The following is a 19651-nucleotide window of genomic DNA, read 5'->3' on the forward strand; positions in this document are numbered from 1 at the left end:
TCTATAGACCACATCCATGTCGTTCAGCAAAGATTCCGCCTTCATTTCTGTCACTGGGGCTAGCAATTCACACTCATCACTTCTTTAAGATTCTCCCCTCTGTTCTCTGGCATGCCCTAAAAATGAAGAATCATGTTGGCCTTTTCCATTTGCACTTGCAACAGTTGATCTTCTATGGAGATTTGTTTCCTTTCCAGCTTTTGCACTTTTTTCTTCACCTTCTGGGTAGTTGCAGCCACTTCCTTTACCTTCTCAGTATCTCGCTTCATTATTTGTATCAAATTGTTTATCTGAGTTTGTTGTGCAGTAATGCTTTGAGTCACTATAGACATCTGTTCCTTGAAGTTATTCAGCTGTTCCAGTAGAGGGTGCATATAATCCGCTATAGACTTTGCCACCTCACTGGTAACTTCCGGTTTCGGGCTCTCAGACCCTTTCACTTTCAAAAGTTTTTCTCTGTCCTTCTTTCCCGCCATCTTTGTCGTTTGTTTACTTTCGCAATTTTTTTAAAAGTCTCTGAATGTGCACTTGACCGCTTAGATTCGTTTTGGTAAGTACTTCTAGGCAGTTTCCTTTGCGTTTTCTTCCGCTCCCCTCCCTCAATCACTCAAAAGTTCATGCGCGTGGGAGGCGTCCCTCCCCTGCTCACCTTTTTCCCGTTCGGTGGGGTGGGGAGCTATCTTTTTCCCTTTACGAAACGCTTCAAAACTGACTCACGTTCATCATTGGTCGTTTGACCTCGCTTTCATTTAATTTCTGCCGCTCGATCTCCTACGCTTGCCCCGGTCAGCGTCACTAAGTCCATTCAGTCTCACAGCACGGAGAACCGTCGGAACGAAGAGGCGCCTCAATTCTCCGGCATTCCGCCGTCGAAGAGGCAACCTCTTAAAAGTTCCATGGCCAGGGTCCCTTCGCCGGGCCCCTGGGGGGGGTTGCAAGCCGGCGCACCCCCTCCTTCGGCTGGAGCACAGCTTCACCCCCGGGAGGTGAGTCTGCTAGCACGCCACCATAAACCGGAAGTCCCTGATAGACTTCTTAAGAACACAGAGGGTTTAGACAACAAGTGAAAAAGGAGAATGTGAAAAGCAAGGATAACCTCCCACTTCCTGGTGAGAGAGTGGAAGATGATTCCTTGATGGTCTGTCTAAGTGAGAAAGGTTTCCTATTCGCATGCTTTTTGTAATGTGTCTTTGGGATACATCTACACCAGGAATATCTCTCAGGACATACCCAGATGAAGACAAAGGAATGGCCACCTGTAAGCAGTTGGACTTTGCTGACATCTCTAAGCTAGACAAAGGACACAAATAAGGACAAGACTAGACAGCAAGGCATTAATTAAGCTAATCATACAAGTTTTCAGAGACCATTTGCTAGAGAGAGAATCTAGAAGTATTAGGTCCCTTTCAGACAGCCTTTGTAATTCATTTTGGTAGCTGGTTGCTAATGGATTTTTAGTATCATTTCAGACACAACTGTTTTAGCAACCGGCCGCTAATGGACTTTATTTACCTTTTCATACAAAGCCGCTTGCTTCCATACTGGTTTGTATTGTATTGTATGAAAATTTTTATTTTATAGAACAAAAGTTGTATATTTATATATGTTTTGAGGTTTTATATTAAATGAAAAATAAAATAAAATGTTTTTTTTTTAAAAAAAAGCCGCTTGCTTCCGATTAGCAAAGCATAGTTGAGCAGTTCTTGAGGTAAACTTGCTTTCTCCCATTTTCACCTCTTTGCACTTCTGAATCACTCTAGTGTGCTGTTTAAAATGTCTGCAGTGTTTCCAATAGTGCCGTGCTTTTTTTTCTGCATGATCTTCCTTGAACTTTTTTTTTAATATTCTAAGTTGAGTGCTATAGACCAATGTAGCACTTCAGTGTTAAGTAGCACCAAATGTTCAAGGAAAATCATGCAGTGAAAAGGGGAGGGGGGAGCGGTGCGCTGTTTGAAATGGCCATATCACTTCAGAGATGGCTCATTAGCAAAATGAAATTCGCTGTATAAAACCTCCGTCTCTAAATCGTTTTACTCGGAACTGGGCCAACAACGGATAACATTTAGTTTAGAAAAGTAATGTGAAAGGGGCCTTAGACTGAAAAGTAAAGTGGCCAGTGATCCCAGAGATTTACTGCATTCCTTTTGACTTAATTTGGCTTGCTCACTTGAGGCATCTGAACACTCTTCTATGGTGTAGAGGTAAACAGTATTGGACTTGTATCTAGAAGACCCAGTTTCAAATCCCCACTTGTGGCATGGAAGCTCAGTTGGTGACCTTGGGCCTGCCACATACTTTCAGCTTAATGTACCTCACAGGGGTATTGCAAGGATAAAAAGAAGGAGAGAAGAATGATGTAAGCCGCTTTGGGCCCACCTTGGGGAGTAAGGCAGGATATAAATTAATTTTAAAATACTGTACAAGAAAGCAGATTTTTGCAGCACATGTGCTCTACATTTGCACCATGCCAAGATCTAGATTGCAAATGGGTCTAGATAACCATAATAGTCCCTTTCGAGTTAAATCATTGCCCTTGGCAGAACAAAGGACACACAACAAGCAAGCATGCTACCTTATCTTTTTACTACAAGATCCTGTGGCAAACTTATGTCACTAGCAGGCAGCATTAACCAGCCTCTGCTAGCATCAGCGCAGCATGGCTCTTCTCCACTTAATGTCTTCTTTTCCCCCAAGAGTTACTGCCACCATGACATTCTCAGGGAGACTCTGTTGTTATAATTACTGCGATCCAACATCCTAATAATTATTTTGCTCCAGTCACCCACGTGGAAAATTGTATGTGTACAGGAGGACGTGTTTTAAAATTAACTTCTCTCACACAACACAGCTAAAGTGGGGAGAACTAGCACAGAGGAGGAAGATCTGTGCCTCTAGAGCCACCTCTATTCATACAGGCAGCTTCCTCTACAAGTACGATCCTACTACTTGGAGGCCTATCTGAACAACCCCACGCAAATCTCACATATTAGTGTTAACCAGATGACACAGGGCTTCAGCACATCAGTTTCTACTTTTGCAAGAGCCCTGAGAAGCACTACCACAATAACGAAACCCCCTGCTTCCTATATATATGAACACCCCAATTTACACTAACATTTTATCATGCAAGTAAAACTTTACGTACTGTCAAGGAGAAACTGTGGCTGCTCCCATATAGGGAAAAAGCCTACTGTCTTGAGGTCCGGCTTGTTCACTCAGAACACCTAAATGACAGTTCAGCTCCATTTAAGGAGAAGACCACCTACACACACACACACCCCACTGTAGCCATGACCAACTATGACCCACCCAAACTGTCCCAACTTAAAGCTATCAGCCACTTGTGTGGCATGCTGTTAGACAGCTAGGCCATTAGCTGAGTCCATGCATTCTCTGTAGGCAGAAGCAAGATAATATAAACAAAGCCTTCTTACGCTGCTTGCTATACCATCCAAGAGGACAATATAGGGAAACCCAGAAAAAGACACACCCCTATCCTCTTCCCTATTCTCTTTAAACCTTGTGTTGTTGTCTCTAACAATTAATCACACATTTGTTGGGTCTTTGACCCTTAGAGATCCCATTCACTGCCATTCATGACCTCTTGTACACAAGGGCCAAAGGTTGCCAACAATGCCACCTGAGTTTCCACACTGACCTGATTTGCACTTTTTTCTCCACTGAAAGGCTGCACTTGATTCAATCACTACACAGTTAGATTCTAATGCTTTAAAATGGTATCCAGAAAGAAATTTCTAAGTATCCACTCTTAAAGATGGAAATACAATACCAAGCTACCAAATTTTACTTGGAGTGGAATTCCAAGGCAAGATTCAGACATTCCTGTTTCCAGGGGTCATTTCGTAGAAAAAAGGTGCAGGAGCTCATTAGCATAACTCATTAGCATAACTTATTTGCATATGCCACACACCCTGACATCACCGGAAGTGTGTCAGAAGGCAACACCCACCACTCAGGCTCCACTGGACTGTTTTGGATTGCTAGCTATTGGGGGGGGGGGACGTGCAGATCTATCCTCGCAAAGGAGGCACAGCTTGTACCTGAATAAAACTTGGTCTTAAAGGTGCCACTGGACTGTTTTGGACCGGGGGGCCGGGGGGAGCTGTGCAACTTACCTGGCTGCTTCTTGCTCTGACTGAGGGCTGCTGGGAGCAGGGGGTGGGGCTTGTTGCATGTGCCCGCCCCCTGGGCTCTTTACTGCCAGAGCTCTGCTCCTGTGCGCTCCTGCAGGAAATGACCCCTGCCTGTTTCCAAGAAGTACACAAGGAATTCAAGGGCAGCAAAAGAGTTTTATTAATACAGGCGAAACTGGGGGTGGGGGGAACACACTTCTACAAGAAGGGAAATTTTACAGGTCAAGCCTAATTCAAATCATGCACTAGGTGGCCTTAGGCAAGACTAGTCTTCTAGATTCCACCCCAACACCAGTGCAAGACATAATGCTGCTTATATCACAGGGATGTGGCTCAGAGCAAATAATAAATAAATAAGAGGGCCAGTGTGCAGTAGTGGTTAGAGTGCTGGGCAAGGATCTATGAGATCAAGGTTCAAATTCCCTCTGCCATGGTAACTGGCTGGATAACCTTGGAACAGTCACATACTCTCATGCCTAACCTACCTCACAGGGGTTTTGTGAACATAAAATGGAAGAAAAGAGAATGATGTAAACCACTCTGGGTCCCCACTGGGGAAAAAGGTGGGGTATAAATACTGCAATTGAAGCTGTGTTGGAGTGGACCTGCTCTAGCCTGCAGGTCTTATTCCACCTGCCTTCCAAGGTTTCCCCAACACCGAGAGGCTTTTCTCTCTCTGGTAACCCATCGCCACCACCTGACATTTACGCAAACTATCCACTGGGAGGGTCAGGGCTCCCAGCTTCCCTTCTGAGTTCTGAGGCCTTGCCTCTGTGTATCCCGCTGCTCAGTGCCTGGTCACCACGGGGTCTTGCACGCCCTTGGAGGAATAGCCATGCCAACTGCCTGCCTTCACCCTGGCACTCCTTTTAAAATAGCATGTGCGAGACGGTGGAGGTCTATGTGGTACAGAGAACCACTGCCAGTATCTTAAGTTATCAAGTATTCATTAAAAAGAAAATGTTCACAAGCATACTTTTAGCACAGCACCAGACTGAGCAAGGGATCCAAAAGAAATTGGTAAAATGCTAATCCTCTGTCCCTCTCTCTATACATGCCCTATCAGTTGTTAAGATATAGGACAGGCTCTTGAGCTTAGGACAAATTTTTACAGAGTTACCATTACCTTGAAGCTCTCTCCCAGCTCTCCAGGTGAGCACATGGTCAATGGCTGCCTTCTCAGTTAAGAGTTCTGTCTGCTCTCAGGGATCCAGCACCCAAAGAAAAGAGAGCTTCCACCTGGCTCCCCTGAGTTTTATCAACTCTCTTTTCCCCACCCCCTGACCCAGTCAGGGCAGGTCAAGGAAGTTTTTCCTGACAATTCTAGACATTTCCTTCCTGCTGTCTCGCTAGTATTTTAATTTCTCCAGCTCTCTGTTATGTGCTTGAAGGGGGAGGGGGGAGCTAGACCATCCCATTGTCTTAACCTATTAGCATTTGTATAAAGGTGGTCTGAGGTAAGTCTAGAAAGCAATTGAACTGACTTCCTCCCTTCTGTCCTGTTCTCTGCGGGGGGGGGGGGCTTTTTAAAACTCAGAGTGGAGGTTTTGCTCATTTCAAACCTCCAAAGGGGGGGGAAATGCATTTTTTCACAGAAGCACTACATGAACACTGACTACTTTTATTTAAAATGCTTATATTCTGCTCTCTCAAATATTTCCAAGGCACCTTACACCTCTCACTTAACAAATCTTACCATTTGGCATGTGATGTGCTTTGAACATAACAGAGGTGCTCCAGAACTACTATTACTACTAGTTTTGCCTTCAGCCTGTCTGGGAAAGGATGGGAAGAAGCACAGCTCAGTGACAGAACACATGCTTTGCAATGCAGAAGGACCCCGGTACAATCCCTGGCAACTCCTGTTCAAAGGTTAGCAGGGCTAAAAAATGAAGTCTCTGCCCAAGATCTCAGAGAACTTTAATGATCCAGGGCAGACAATGCTTGGTTGGATGGGCCAGCACCGTGGCAGGTTCATATGTCACATCAGCTGTCATTCCAAGGACACCTGGTATTGTTATAGCAGGGCCATAACAATACAGCATCTCCCATTACACAAGATCTCTGCTCCAGAAGCTAAGGCACTCTGTGCTGGCTTGTCCTCATATTACAGAAGGGGAAGCCAGCCAGCTCCATTTTATGCACATCTAGTGGCAAGTTGCCAGGTTAGCTAGTGGCAGAGCCAAGCCCTGCCCCCTTACCTCGAGCAGTCAGGAAATGCATGCCTAGAGCAGCCAAGTTCCTGGACAGCATCAGAGCACTGGGGCAATTTCTTGCTTCTTCAGAAGGCAGCTCACTGAAGAAAGCCTTCTGGAAGATATATAACTAAATCTGTCTCCTAATGCAAATACAACACTACCTGAATTAGTAACCATGGTTAAGAGATCAAGCAACGTTATATCTGCACAGAGAGAGCCCTTATGACTTCAACAGGAAAGATGCAAAAACATACACTTACATTAGCCTGAAGGGTTCAAACCAGGGATCAAACATTAGTCCTAGAAGGCAGTAACGTGGCTTCTGGCAAAGGGAGTCAATCTACAGAACCAGTGTGACACCATGGTTAGAGTGCTGGACTTGGACCAGGGAAACTCACACTCAAATCCCCGGTCACCATCCATCAGCCTAGCCTACTTCACAGGGCTCTTGCAAGAATAAAATGGAAGAGTGGGATAAGAATATACTAATTTTTTTTAAATCTTCCCCTCCCATACATGCTGCTGCAGATCTTGCCACTTGCAATCACTCAGCGTGGTGCAAGCAGAGTGCTTTATTCTCCAATGAGCAAAAAACAAACAAATGCTCTCCAACAGCAGCCTGGAGCAGCACAGACTTCATCAGAAATGTCAAACAGCCCTGACCCGGACAGCCCAGGAAAGCCCGGTCTCATCAGATCTCGGAAGCTAAGCAGGGCCTATCCTCGCAAGTATTTGGATGGGAGACCTCCGAAGGATACCAGGGTCGGGAGACAGAGGCAAGCTATCAAGCCACTTCTCTGAACATCCTCCATGCCCGTGTCGCCAGAGGTCTCCATGACTTCCAGGCATGGGCACACACACACAGAAATGCAAAAATACCCCCCCCCCAAAAAAGAAAGAAACTTGAAACAATCTGAAGAGCAAGAACATGCACATTACGTGGTACTTTTAACATCATGTTAAATGTGACATTGCCTTTCAAGACTTGGTCCAACCTTCTCTTTTTTTAATACTTGTATGTTGTTCCAATAAAATAATGTTCAAATCTACTTTATCTTTAAAGGTAAAGGTTCCCTTGCTCGAAAGCCAGTCGAGTCCGACTCTAGGGTTGCGGTGCTCATCTCCGTTTCAAAGCCGAAGAGCCAGCGCTCTCCAAAGACGTTTCCGTGGTCATGTGGCCGGCATGACTAAACGCCGAGGAGCACGGAACGCTGTTCCCTTCCCACCGAAGTGGTACCTATTTATCTACTTGCAATTTCTTGCTTTCGAACTGCTAGGTTGGCAGGAGAACTAGAGACGGGAGCTCACTCCGTCATGCGGCACACTCAGGTCTTGAACTGCTGAACTACCGACCTTCCACAGCCTGCAGTTCAGCGTCTTAACCACTTGAGCCACCGCAGCTCCATACTTTATCTTTAGGAGAACACTAACAAATTAATGATCAATCTACCAATGAGCAAACTGGAGCTTCCATGTGAAAAGGCAGTTCACCCCTGAACATATGATGATAGAGCTGTACAACATGGAAGGGCTATTGTCTTCATGCCTCACTGGACTTCCAGCTGGAAGCATCTGGCTAGCCACTGTTGAGGACAAAACCCTGGACTACAGCGATCTTTGGACTGGTCCAGCAAGGTCATTCTTATTCTCTCATGTCATGGACCAAGCAGATTTTCATAGTTTCTGCTGTCACCACCATCATGTCACAGGCAACAAGATTAAAACATCCAAGACCTGCTGCACCACTAAAATACTGTGTCTCTAGACTACATTAACTGTCCAGCTCAACATCCTCAGGAAGCCAGAATGATACATGTCATTGACTTATCCTGCAGCCAAGCTCAGCTGATCTCCCTTGACAGGCATAAATTGCTAGGTAATGTTTATTTTGGCCACACGCTAATACACTTTACATGCACAAAACTCTGCTTGACCATCTCAGCTGTGCACATACATATATGTTTGTACTGCCAAAAAAGAACTTGCCAGCTATTTTTACTTCAGATTTACACCCTGCCTTTCCCCTCAGTGGGGACCCAAAGTGGCTTACATCACCCAACAAGATTCCATGACAGAGTGGGAATTAAAATCCAGGTCTCCCAGGTCCTAGTCCAGCACTCTAACCACTATACCACACTGACTTCCTTAAAGAAGTGCAGAATACAGATTAATGAACAAGGCAGCATTCTACAGGTATAAAAAAAATGACCCTAGGCCACATGTGATTCTTATACTCTAGGAAGAGATGCCATGGCTCCCCTCCTTTTCCCTCAGTCACAACTTAAGGCAGAGGAAGAACTCTAAGGATCATATGAGTGTAAGAAGCAGTCTTATCAAGTTATTGGTTCATCTAACCCAGTATTGGAGCTGCGGTGGCTCAGGTGGTTAAGACACTGAACTGCAGGCTGTGGAAGGTCGGTAGCTCAGCAGTTCCAGACCCGGGTTGCCGCATGACGGAGTGAGCTCCCGTCTCTAGTTCCAGCTCCTGCCAACCTAGCAGTTCGAAAGCAAGAAATTGCAAGTAGATACATAGGTACCACTTCAGTGGGAAGGGAACAGCGTTCCGTGCGCCTCGGCGTTTAGTCATGCCGGCCACATGACCATGGAAACGTCTTCGGACAGCACTGGCTCTTCGGCTTTGAAACGGAGATGAGCGAGTCGGACTCGACTGGCTTTCGAGCAAGGGAACCTTTACCTTTAACCCAGTATTGTCTCCTCTGTCTGGCAGCAGCTTCCCAGGATCTAAAGCACTGAACTATCTTCAGTGCCTGCTGCCTGAGACCAAGGACTGAAACTGGGTTCTTTTGTATGCAAATCATGTGAGTAGATGTAGATGGTCTGGAAAGTCCTGAACCACTGCTGTACTCTGGTAACTACTTCCATGCAATTATTAGTCAGAGACAACCTGAAAAAAAGGAGAAATGTCTGTTTACAATGGCTCCCCTACCACAACACCTGGAAAGAATTTTCAATTGCCACATGCATCCAAGCAAGTGGCTGTTTGCAAATCTGCAGAAGACTTGAGGGCTCTCATGTGTTATTTTAGTAGTGTTTGAAACTTGAGGGGAAAGCCAGTCGCAGGGCTGCAGAGGACCTATCCAGTTTCCCAAACAGTTTAGCACCACTGCCTCTAGCGCCTTATTCACATTTCTCCTGTTAACATCACCCTATGAGTACCCACAGATTCATGTGCTATGGTTCTGCTGCCAAAGTGAGTATGTCCAGCTCTACAGACTGCCTTGGAAACATAAAGTAGCCAGTCCAACCTCCTCTACGGAAGGACACAAGAAGTACATTTAATAAAATAATTACCACTACAAATAATGCATGCTGAAAAAACTTTCACATTTATATCCTTCCTCTCTTTTCAAGGATGTCAAGGTAGTGCAGCATGTTTCTCCTGTTCCTACATTTTACCCTCATAACAGCCCTTTGAGGTAGGCTGACTGACTGGCCCAACGTCATTCAGTGAGCTTGGCAGCAGCTTGGTCATTTGGATGCAACCTCCCTGGTCCAACTCCAGCATTCTGAACACTAACCCTCACTGACTCAGCACCCATTTCATCTTTGTTCCATTATAAGCCAGGGTCTTCCACAGGGCCATCAGTTAGGTGAGGCAATTCATCTCAGCTAGCAGATTTTGGGGAACTATTAAAAGGGCATAAGATGACCTTGTTGTTTATTATTGTACTGCTGCTGCCATTGTAGATGGGGGAAGGGACAGGAAGGAAAGATTTTGATTTTCCTGCTTTCAGCATTATGCCTTCAGTTCCCCTGGTTGCTTCAAAGCCATTTGCTACAAGCTCAAGGAACAGTCAGCCCATCTGAAGGCTTCACAACTTAATTTATTTTTCAAGTTTATTCATTGCTTTTTGTATTAAAAAAGTTGATATGCAATAACTTACACGATAAAACCACATGTCCACATAGCAGGCAGAAGGGAACAAAAATAGCTCAGACTGGAGGACCATGGGTGTGCTGCAGGCTCAAACCCACCCACCCCCTTTCTTCCAATCCCCTCCTCCATAGTTTGCCATGGCATCTCAATTGGGTCACTACAGTTAATTAACTCCACACCATGATTTGCAAACACATTTCACACCACAGTTTAAATATCAGCGCTAACCAAGGCTTGCCTTACAGCTAACTATACATAAACCAACCCAGAAATGGTAAGAAGAAATTGGTGCATGACAGAGGGGAGGAGGGAACATACAAACCCACAACATACTCCCAATATTTCAAGATGTAGATTACCCACATTGAGCTTCTTTCCATTTAGAATATCTGAGACTATCTGAGAAAACAAAAAATTTACTCCAGTCCTGAAGCCTTCCTCACAGGTCACTGAGCAGCCAGTTCCAAACCTCCAGTGTGGCCAATTAAAAGCTCTGCTCCAGACCCTAGCAAGATGTTATTACACAAGTAAAGGAATCCAAGGGAATATCTCCTCAGTAGATCATCAAAAGATATCCTACAGATTCACCAGGCCTGCAAGCTCCTTGCCTGAATGCTTTTTTTTACCCTCCAGGCCTCTCCCCTCAGCAGCCCCTACATACCCTGATGATGGATCGACTAACAGGACTCTCCCCCACCCCCGACTTCTGCCAGGCACTGATCCCATCCCTTGTGGTTCTGGCCAAGTTGTGCAGGAAGGAATGGACCCTAATGACTGAGTAACTTGATATTTCAACTCAAATACCATTCAGTTTGCAACAATTTACCCAAGGCAGCAAGAGAAAGAATTGTAGAGAGGAACATAATGGTACGAGATTAATCTCTGTTCAAAGCACAGCTTCTCTCACCACTATACAGCCCTGCAGGCAGGTGCAACACAGGTTTTCGGTCATTTGTGCCACGGCCAAGGCAGTCTGGAAGTTCTAAGTGTTACACAATCAGGTTCACTCCAGGTCACCAAATGTCTAACCAGCTGTAGCTCTGCCTGTGTTGTGGCTAAGATCTCAAAGCATCTCTATCACAATTCACCCTATTAACATCAGCAGTAGGCCAGTAAGTCAGCAGTTAGCGGCAACAAGGCCAAATGAAATCCTCTTCAGTCTACCAATTCACCCTTCCAGCTGCCAACCCAGAGGCAAAATAGGAATAGGGAGGATTGGTGGCTGCGGTCCTGGGATTTGCTTAACAGATCCTTCCCTGCCCCTCTCCACAAAAGCAAATACAAATGTCTCTTGTGCAGACTTACAGACACTAGCTTTGGGACACAGAATAAGTAAGCAAGGCTTCCAGGTGATGAGGCAAGGGAAGCTGTGTTGATCCACTTTGAGAAAAAAGTAAAGGCTGGCCCACCACCCTCTCACTGAATTAACTGCTGACCAGGGGCCTAGGAAAACTCTATGCCAGCCTTCTACTCTGTTTAAATTTGTTCTTGCATTACATAAAGCAACTGCTTGTAATTGGCCATCACCTCTATTTAGAGCAGAACACCACTGCTTAACAGCTATAGGAAATCTCACTCAAGAAATACTGGAAGTAGACAACTTATGAGCTGTACACTTTATGAAAGCCACACCTTACTGAGGCCACTTTATCACACTTACAACAGGGTGCATCACTGATTTAAGACAGGAAGAGAGAGTGGGACCCAACAGCTAAGAATGGGAAATCCCAAGTGCCACTTTTCTTCAGACTTCCAAAGTCCCTAAAACATCTCATTTACTGATTGATTGAGGGAATAATTCTGTTTTGCCAACCGCTCCCTCCTTTCTGGAGAGGACAGCTGCCAGAGAAACTACCAGTAACACAATGAAGTACAAACATATCCCTTCAGCTCCCCTGGGGGAAAAAAGCAAGCTCAGACCATGTATGTCGCATTTTTTTTACAATAAATATTCTTACCCTTATTGCACCTAAGGCAGAGAGATGGCCAACTTCTTCATTCTTGGGAGTTAACTTTATTCTCCAGGCCAGAAGTATATTTTGTTGCACGCAGCTTGAGTTGCACAAGTGATCAGAGTTACAGAGCACATGTGCTCAGGCAGAGCCAGGGCATGACATACAACACCTGGAAGGAGATGCAACATTAAAGTGTGGAATCTCCCAACTTTTGCAAACATTGTCTGTTCCTCAGGAGTGAAAAATGGGGCAATATTTTACTACATCTTGATTTATGTTCTGTTTAAATTGCAGTGGGACAGACTGCTTTGCAAACCAGATCAAACACAGTCCACCATCTAGCCACCCCTGATACCTGGACAGGAAAGATAACAGACTTTGTTTTACAATATTTGGCACCACCAAGAATCTGTTACTCATCAGATCATTTGGATGCATCCCACTCCTTAGCCCTAGTAATTGCCTCCTTTTTTTTGTTAAGGACCTGGGGTGGATAATAATATCTCAGAGAAGCGAAGATATATTCACACGAGGTCAATGACTGAACAAAATTCTACACACACACCCCTCCATATTAGTCCAGGCTGCCAAAAGTCGATACAAATAAAAATAGCTGTGCAGTGCAGCAACTAAAGTGTTGCAGATATGGAAAAAAACAGGTCCTGTTACTCAATAGGGTTGATAAAATCAGTTTTTTACAAGTATCTTAAAGTATTTTAAGTTTCAATTACAATGTCACTGAAATAAGCTGGTTTAAAATAAAATCTTGATTTAATATAAATAAATCTGCATTCTTACTCTGTTGTGATTTAACTATTGCTGGACAAAGTTAAAGGGTTTTTTGGAATGTGAAGAAAACGCCCCACTTCTGAAATTAAGCATTGGCACTGTGTGTCCCTGCTTTCTGATGTTTGATGGGTGGCAACACAAGACAGGACCTTTTCAGGCACCAAAACTGTGGAATGTTCACATGACTCCTTTACTGTTAGTGTTCAGGAACCAGGAGACGAAGACCATCTTACTTGGCTACTTATGGGACTACTTTGGTTTGACCATGCCAATAGTGGCATTTACTGAATGGGCTGGTTTCCTCTTTCAGCATTTTAGATCTATTTACATTAGAGCATTTGAAGTTTACACAATTGTCCAGATGCTTGGGGGAGGTTAAATCAATGTTTAATACATGCACAGGTTCCAAAATATGTTCTCACATTATGAACATTTGGTAGGGTCAAACATGAACATTTACATTTTATTTCATAGTGAAAAACAATTTTGCCTACTAAATACCTGCCCTTGATTATGGGAAGCTGTAGATGCTTACTGCTGAATCCTACTCATACTTGTTTAGAAGTCAGTCCCATTGAGAACACACTTTCCAACAAGAACATAAAATTGCAGCCTTCAGTATTAATCCTTCAAGTAAGACATCTTGTTTAGTAACCTTACACATGCTTGCAGAAAGCAAAACAAATCTCTCATCTCCTCAGCAAACAGTTCTGCAATGTAAAAGAAGCACATGGGGCTATATGACCAAAAGAAGAGAAATGTGTGGACTGGTGGTGACTACAGTACCAAATTTACTGGAAGACCATTTGAATAAAACGTAACACCTGCCATCCCCCTCTCTAAGTGGGCCCTCTAGATGCTGACAGTGTGTGTGTGTGGGGGGGTTGCCTTTGTTATAAGGCAACCCTAGAAAACACATTTGTCTTCATTGCCTTGTGCAAATCTAAAGGAATTCCTCCAATGAATTATGAGATGGTGGTACTCTCATATATACTCTAGTGCTAAACCTTTACAGACAGAAACCAACATCTCAGATTGTACCTGCAGAGCTACAAGAAGCTAAGCTCAGGCACCGGAGCACCAGAACAGTGTACTTACTCCCTCGACCCTTCCTAACAGACAATAATCAGGATAATACTGCCCAAAGGGAATTTTCAGTCTGACATTCTGACAGTCCTGGAAAGATGCCAACAATGTTACACAGCAAACACTCCACAAAAACCTGAGCCACTTGTAGAATTTACAAAGCCATCGAGGCAAAGGTAGGCAGCAGCCAGGAACCCATGTGATGGATTTGCTTAATAATAAAGCCTTCAAAAGCCACTTTTCTGCATGCATCAGTAGCTTTTCTTACTCCCCAGCAGCTCTGTAGCGCTCTCACCCCCTCCTCCAAGACATCCTATCCACTGTGAGGAGGGTGGGAAAATTAGGCTAGCTTTTCAGAGCTCCTTGTGATTAGCAGAGCACTCTAAGAACAGAAATGAAAAAAAGAAAGTGTTTCCAACAAGCAGCAGACACCGGATGAAGAGAAAATGCTTGCACAAGCTGAACTCTCTCGAGCCTTTTCATCCTGTACATAGCACAACAGGCTGTACCCCCTCCCCCCATTCATAATGGCACAAACCACTCCCCCACCCCCCATCACTTGCCATCATCACACACAGTATTCTCAACAGCTGCCCACGGACACCTTGCTTATTTGAGTTTCCCTTTGCAATCCAGCCCCAGTGAAAGGGCAGATCTGCAAGCATAGCCAGTTTACCACGGCTGAGAGCACTCACATAGGCAATGTCTATTCACACGCACAAGGAGCTGATGTCATTTCAGCAACTGGGGAGGAAGGTAGGTCTTCCAGCGGTAGACAAAAAAAGGGGGGGGGGAGACACCCTGCAACACTCAGCCTCCAACACACTATGGACTGTTTATGTATATATTAAAGAGATGGGGGAATAGTGACTTCTGCTGTGAAGCAGATAAACCTGTGGAATAATCCTCACTACACACACGGGAGCAATCCTCCAGCTCAAAATTTAAACCTTGGAGTAAGGAAAAGGAAGCCAACAGGAAGTGCAGCTGCAGAGCATAGGGGGGAGAATACAACTGCAGTGTGCATTTTCAGATGAGGTTCCTGTGCCTGAACAGACAGGGAGAACCACAGAAATGCATGTACAAAGCTCTAAGCAACAGATTCCCTCATGATTTCTTTTATCTAGCATTAGGCCAAGAAAGCACACTGCTCTCTCTTCAGTGATTTCTTCTGAATCAATGGAAGGGGGAAGTCTCCATCTTTCTGTACGCAGCACTAGGCATATCATTCCTCTGTTTGCAGCTTACACTCCATTTTCGAGGTTCCTCTCACAATTAACCACTGAGAAACCTAGCTCCTGCCTCCAATCTACCCTTGTCCTCTCCAAGAACAGAAGAGGACAAGAACACAACAAAAACCTTTTCCTCCACCACATTGAGGCCCAAATGTCATTTCTGTACACCTCTACCCCACCCCCATTTTCCCAAATCTGGGAGATCACAATACAGACATGGAACTATTGCTGCAGCAACGGGGAGGAGGGAGATAAGCAAAACAAGATGGGAAGAGAAGAACCATGTTAGAAAGCCCACTGAATTCACCTCCACTCATGGGGAAAGTGACTGGAAAAGACCCATCCTCTTACCTGTTTCTTCTTCTGCGAGGTGGCTTCTCTGCCAGGCCTGTGGTTCTGGAGAGGAGGGAGGGAAGAGAGAAGGCAATGACAGAGGGCTACAGGGACAAGTAAGGATGACAATCCCTCTCCACCCAAGACAACACATCACTGGGAACCTCCACAAATTCCATATATTTGACAGTACGTTTGCTCCCAAAGGTTTCCTAAGGAGCAATGACCACAGCAAAGGCCATTCCAGCTTCAAGAAATCAAGCCAGTATGGAAGCTAGAATATACTGGATGTCCTTCATTCACAATCATATTAGCCCTACACATTACACAATCAAAGGATAAACTAACTGCACACAGAATCTACCCTTCTTCCATACTAGGAGCAGCCTCCCTTATGCCTTTGGACTGAGTCCGATTTTGATCTATGTTATTTGGCCACAACCTCCTATGACGTCTCTGTCTCCCATTACCCCATTTGAAATATGTTCTCCCAACCCACAATGCTGTCCTCTTTTGCAGCGACCTCCCACTAAGAAACCCCTCTTCCCTCACAAGCATGCTCCTGAATCCCATTAGGCAACAGAACTAAACTGAGAGGGACTACACCATCACAAAGTAATAGCAGTGTTAGTCTATTTCAACAACAACAACAAAATCTTTTGCACTTTAAAGACTAACCATTTTATTCCAGCATAAACTTTCAAGGACTATGTGAACCCTGCGTCTTGAGATGCTATAAGTCAATCCTCACTATGCAGTCAATTTATGTAGAGGAGTTTAAGGAAAAGAATAGTAGAGTACAGTGTGAAGTGTAATTATGTAAAATTCAAATCTAAAATGGAAAGCATTCACTAATTACACTAAGCTACTTAACACATATAACGGGTGGGGAATTACATATTTTGTTAAGGTAGTCACTGTTGTAGTGAGATAAAAATTCCAAGTCCCAATTCAACCCAGCAGGTAGCATCCGCTAGTGGATCCCAATGTTAACAGTTTCATGCTGGAGCCTCCCTTTGAACTTTTGCAGATGGATGGTGACTTAGGTCAGAAACCAAAGACCCCAATGGATTAAATAGCCAAACTGGGATTTATTAGGAATTTCAGCACTCCCTCCGGGAAGCACTGAACAAGGTTTTTACCTTAACAAAATCACTAACATTATCCATGTTAACCAGTTTAGCCAAACAATTTACTTCTCCTAATTAGAGTTTGACATATTACACTTAATTCTGTACTTCTGGCATTTTATGGCTCCATGACCCCAATATATTTTCCTCAAACCTCTACATAAAATGCCTACATAGCAAGGATCAACTCATAATTTCTGAAGTGGGCTGCAGTCCACAAAAACATATGCCGGAATGAAATCTTGTTAAACTTAAAAGATTCTTATTTGTTTTTTAAACATTCTGCTGATCTTAACTATACTCCAAAACTATACTCTTTGACCCTATAGATTATTGCTCTTGTCTACTCCCCATGTCATTTTCTCTACACCTAGCACACCATGGTACCTCAGCATCCCCTTCCACAACACATTATCACCAGCTCCTCACCCAAGGATAGTCACATTCTACAGCCAGCAAGCCTGACACCAAAAGTTATATCCTCCATAGCCACATTAAACCCTTTCAGTGCCAATAAACCCATGTCTCACATTCTCCTCTAGAGCTACAAACCCCCGCATCACCCTCCAAACCTGAAACACCTACTGTGTCAACAGTTTGTCTTACAAATCCTACCCAAACCACATCTAGAAGATCACTCCATTCTATACACAATACGCTCTTGTGCCATGATCTCACACGTCAACTTACATAAATTCCAACACCTGAACCCATTACTCCAAACCCTTCACCTGTTCTTAACTTTCTCTCCTCTAACTGCCACCAACTGCAAACCATTTTACCCTGGCATGTCTGTTTTCTGCCTGCCCCCCCCCAAAAAAAAAATCACAGACACACACCTCTCTACATTTAAATCCACGTACCACAAGCATGTTTACTACTATAGGGGCAATGATACAAGCCTCGAGTCTCTACAGTGAATTTCCAAGCCCAGCCTCATTATAACCCAACTGCAGACCCCCTTGACTCCTTGAGGGGGAGAGGATGGGGCAATCTCCAAATCTACTGGGTGCTCCAAAATTTCCTGTAATTCCAGCTCCCTTATGGTTCAAAAGGAAACAGCTCCAAGCAAACTGCACTTACTCATATTTGTGTCTTATTGCCCTGGTACCTGTCCATCATATCTCAACTGACAAACTTCAAACTGTACACTCCTCAAGACAGAGACCTCTCTTTTTTCACTCATGCCGTCTTATAAAGTGCAATGTACTTTACTGGCCCTGTATTTCTACTACTATTCATCCTCCTCCAGATATCACACATTCTGACAAAGCTTCAGCTCTCAAGGCAATCTCCAACCCCTCACAGGAACCCAACTCCCATGCTCCTCCTTCAGCGCCTCCATTCTCCTACAACATCTTCATTCAAACTCCCCCAAACCCCACATCCCAGCTCCTCAATACTTCAGCAGACATATTCCCACAGGGCGACCCACAAGCAGTCATTCACTGCTGCCCTATTCCCATACCTCAAACCCCTAACAATGCCACTAGCCCCAACCCCCTCATCCTACAAACCCTCAACATTACCTATCCTAAGCTTCCCACATGCCTTGCATCCTAAATCCCCATGGCAACCCAGCGCCCTAGACATTGCCCCCTCTCCAAACACCTCCTGTTCCTCCATTCAACTCTTTCCTACCCCAAACTTCTCACAATGCCCGTTACCCTTCATCCTCCATTCCCCCAATCCATCCCTTTCACACTTAAGTACACAAGCTCCCAATGCAACCGCCAGCCTATCCCGTTGCCTTCAGCCCCACTCGCCTATATTTCTAATTCTCTACCACAAATCCAGTCACAATACCCTTTGCCATTACCCCCACCGCCTCCTACCCTAAACCTTCCATAGCCCCGACTATCTCTGTTCTTACACCCCATTCCCTCCTGCCCTAAAACCGTGGCCTTTCGTATGGCCAATACCCCAAACGCTTCCACTCTTCAGTATACCATCCAGCAACCCAACACCACCACACCAGCCCATTCCTCCGCCGCAACCAAGCCATCATAACCACTGCCCCCAACTCCCTGACACCCCCCAGTCTCCCCCACATCCTTCCATACAAATCCCCCCAAACCACCCAGCCCTACTCCCCATAACCCCCCACGAGGAGCACTGCCAAGACACCTCGGAGTCCCACCGCAGCCCTCCACCCCCATTCTCTCCTACCTCACATCCCTCGCAGTCTACCCCCCAATTACCCCACGCGCCCCCCCCCATACCGAGTCCCCAGGACAACCGCCACCCCACTCCCCCGACAGACATTCCTCCGCCCCCTACAAGCCCCCCTTCGACCCCACTCTCACCATGGACTTCCACCCCAACTCTCTCCTGTCGCCGGTCCTTCGCAGCCCCCCCCCCCCCCCCCCCCCCCCCCCAGAGGGAGGGAAGAGAGACGCCTCAGCCTAACCTGGGCAAGGCATCGCTCAGCCCACCTCCTTGGCGCTTCGATTGGTCTAGCTCATCCGAGGGGAAGCCTATGGTGCCTCTCGATTGGCTGAATTCACTGTCTGTTTGTCTGCCCTCCGGTGGATCCCAGTCAGTTTCCCCCAGAGGCGGAGCGGGGGCGAGCGCCACCTTCAGGGCAGAGTGTAGCGTTGCAAGGGAGCTGCAGCCTACCTGCGTCGAAATGAGGGGGGGGGGGGAGCTCTGTCTTCCCAGGGGGTCTTGAATTGATTGATTGATTGACTGACTACCTGGTCCCCGAGCTGCCTTTGCGTGGCCGTAAGCCGATCTCTTGTTCATCTGTAATTATTATTAGCGTTAAATGTAATTACTGTATTGTTATTATTATTGTTGAATGTACAATTAATGTAATTGTTCATCCATTCGTTCACTCAAATCATAGTCCGACTTTCTATTGGATAAACAAA

The 19651-nt window shown here is 45.2% G+C and overlaps 1 protein-coding gene across 1 annotated transcript in view; it reads right to left on the reverse strand.

The window, feature by feature from the left end:
- Positions 1-16817, reverse strand: part of SCAI (suppressor of cancer cell invasion) — a 76426-nt gene extending 59609 nt beyond the window's left edge. Inside the window, 2 exon segments of the mRNA XM_015422588.1 lie at positions 15667-15752; positions 16791-16817. Of these exon segments, the coding sequence (XP_015278074.1) occupies positions 15667-15752; positions 16791-16817 (113 nt within the window).
- Positions 16818-19651: the final 2834 nt, after the last annotated feature.

This window comes from Gekko japonicus, unplaced genomic scaffold (assembly GCF_001447785.1).
Source record: "Gekko japonicus isolate JY-2015 unplaced genomic scaffold, Gekko_japonicus_V1.1 scaffold1640, whole genome shotgun sequence".
NCBI lineage: Eukaryota > Metazoa > Chordata > Lepidosauria > Squamata > Gekkonidae > Gekko > Gekko japonicus.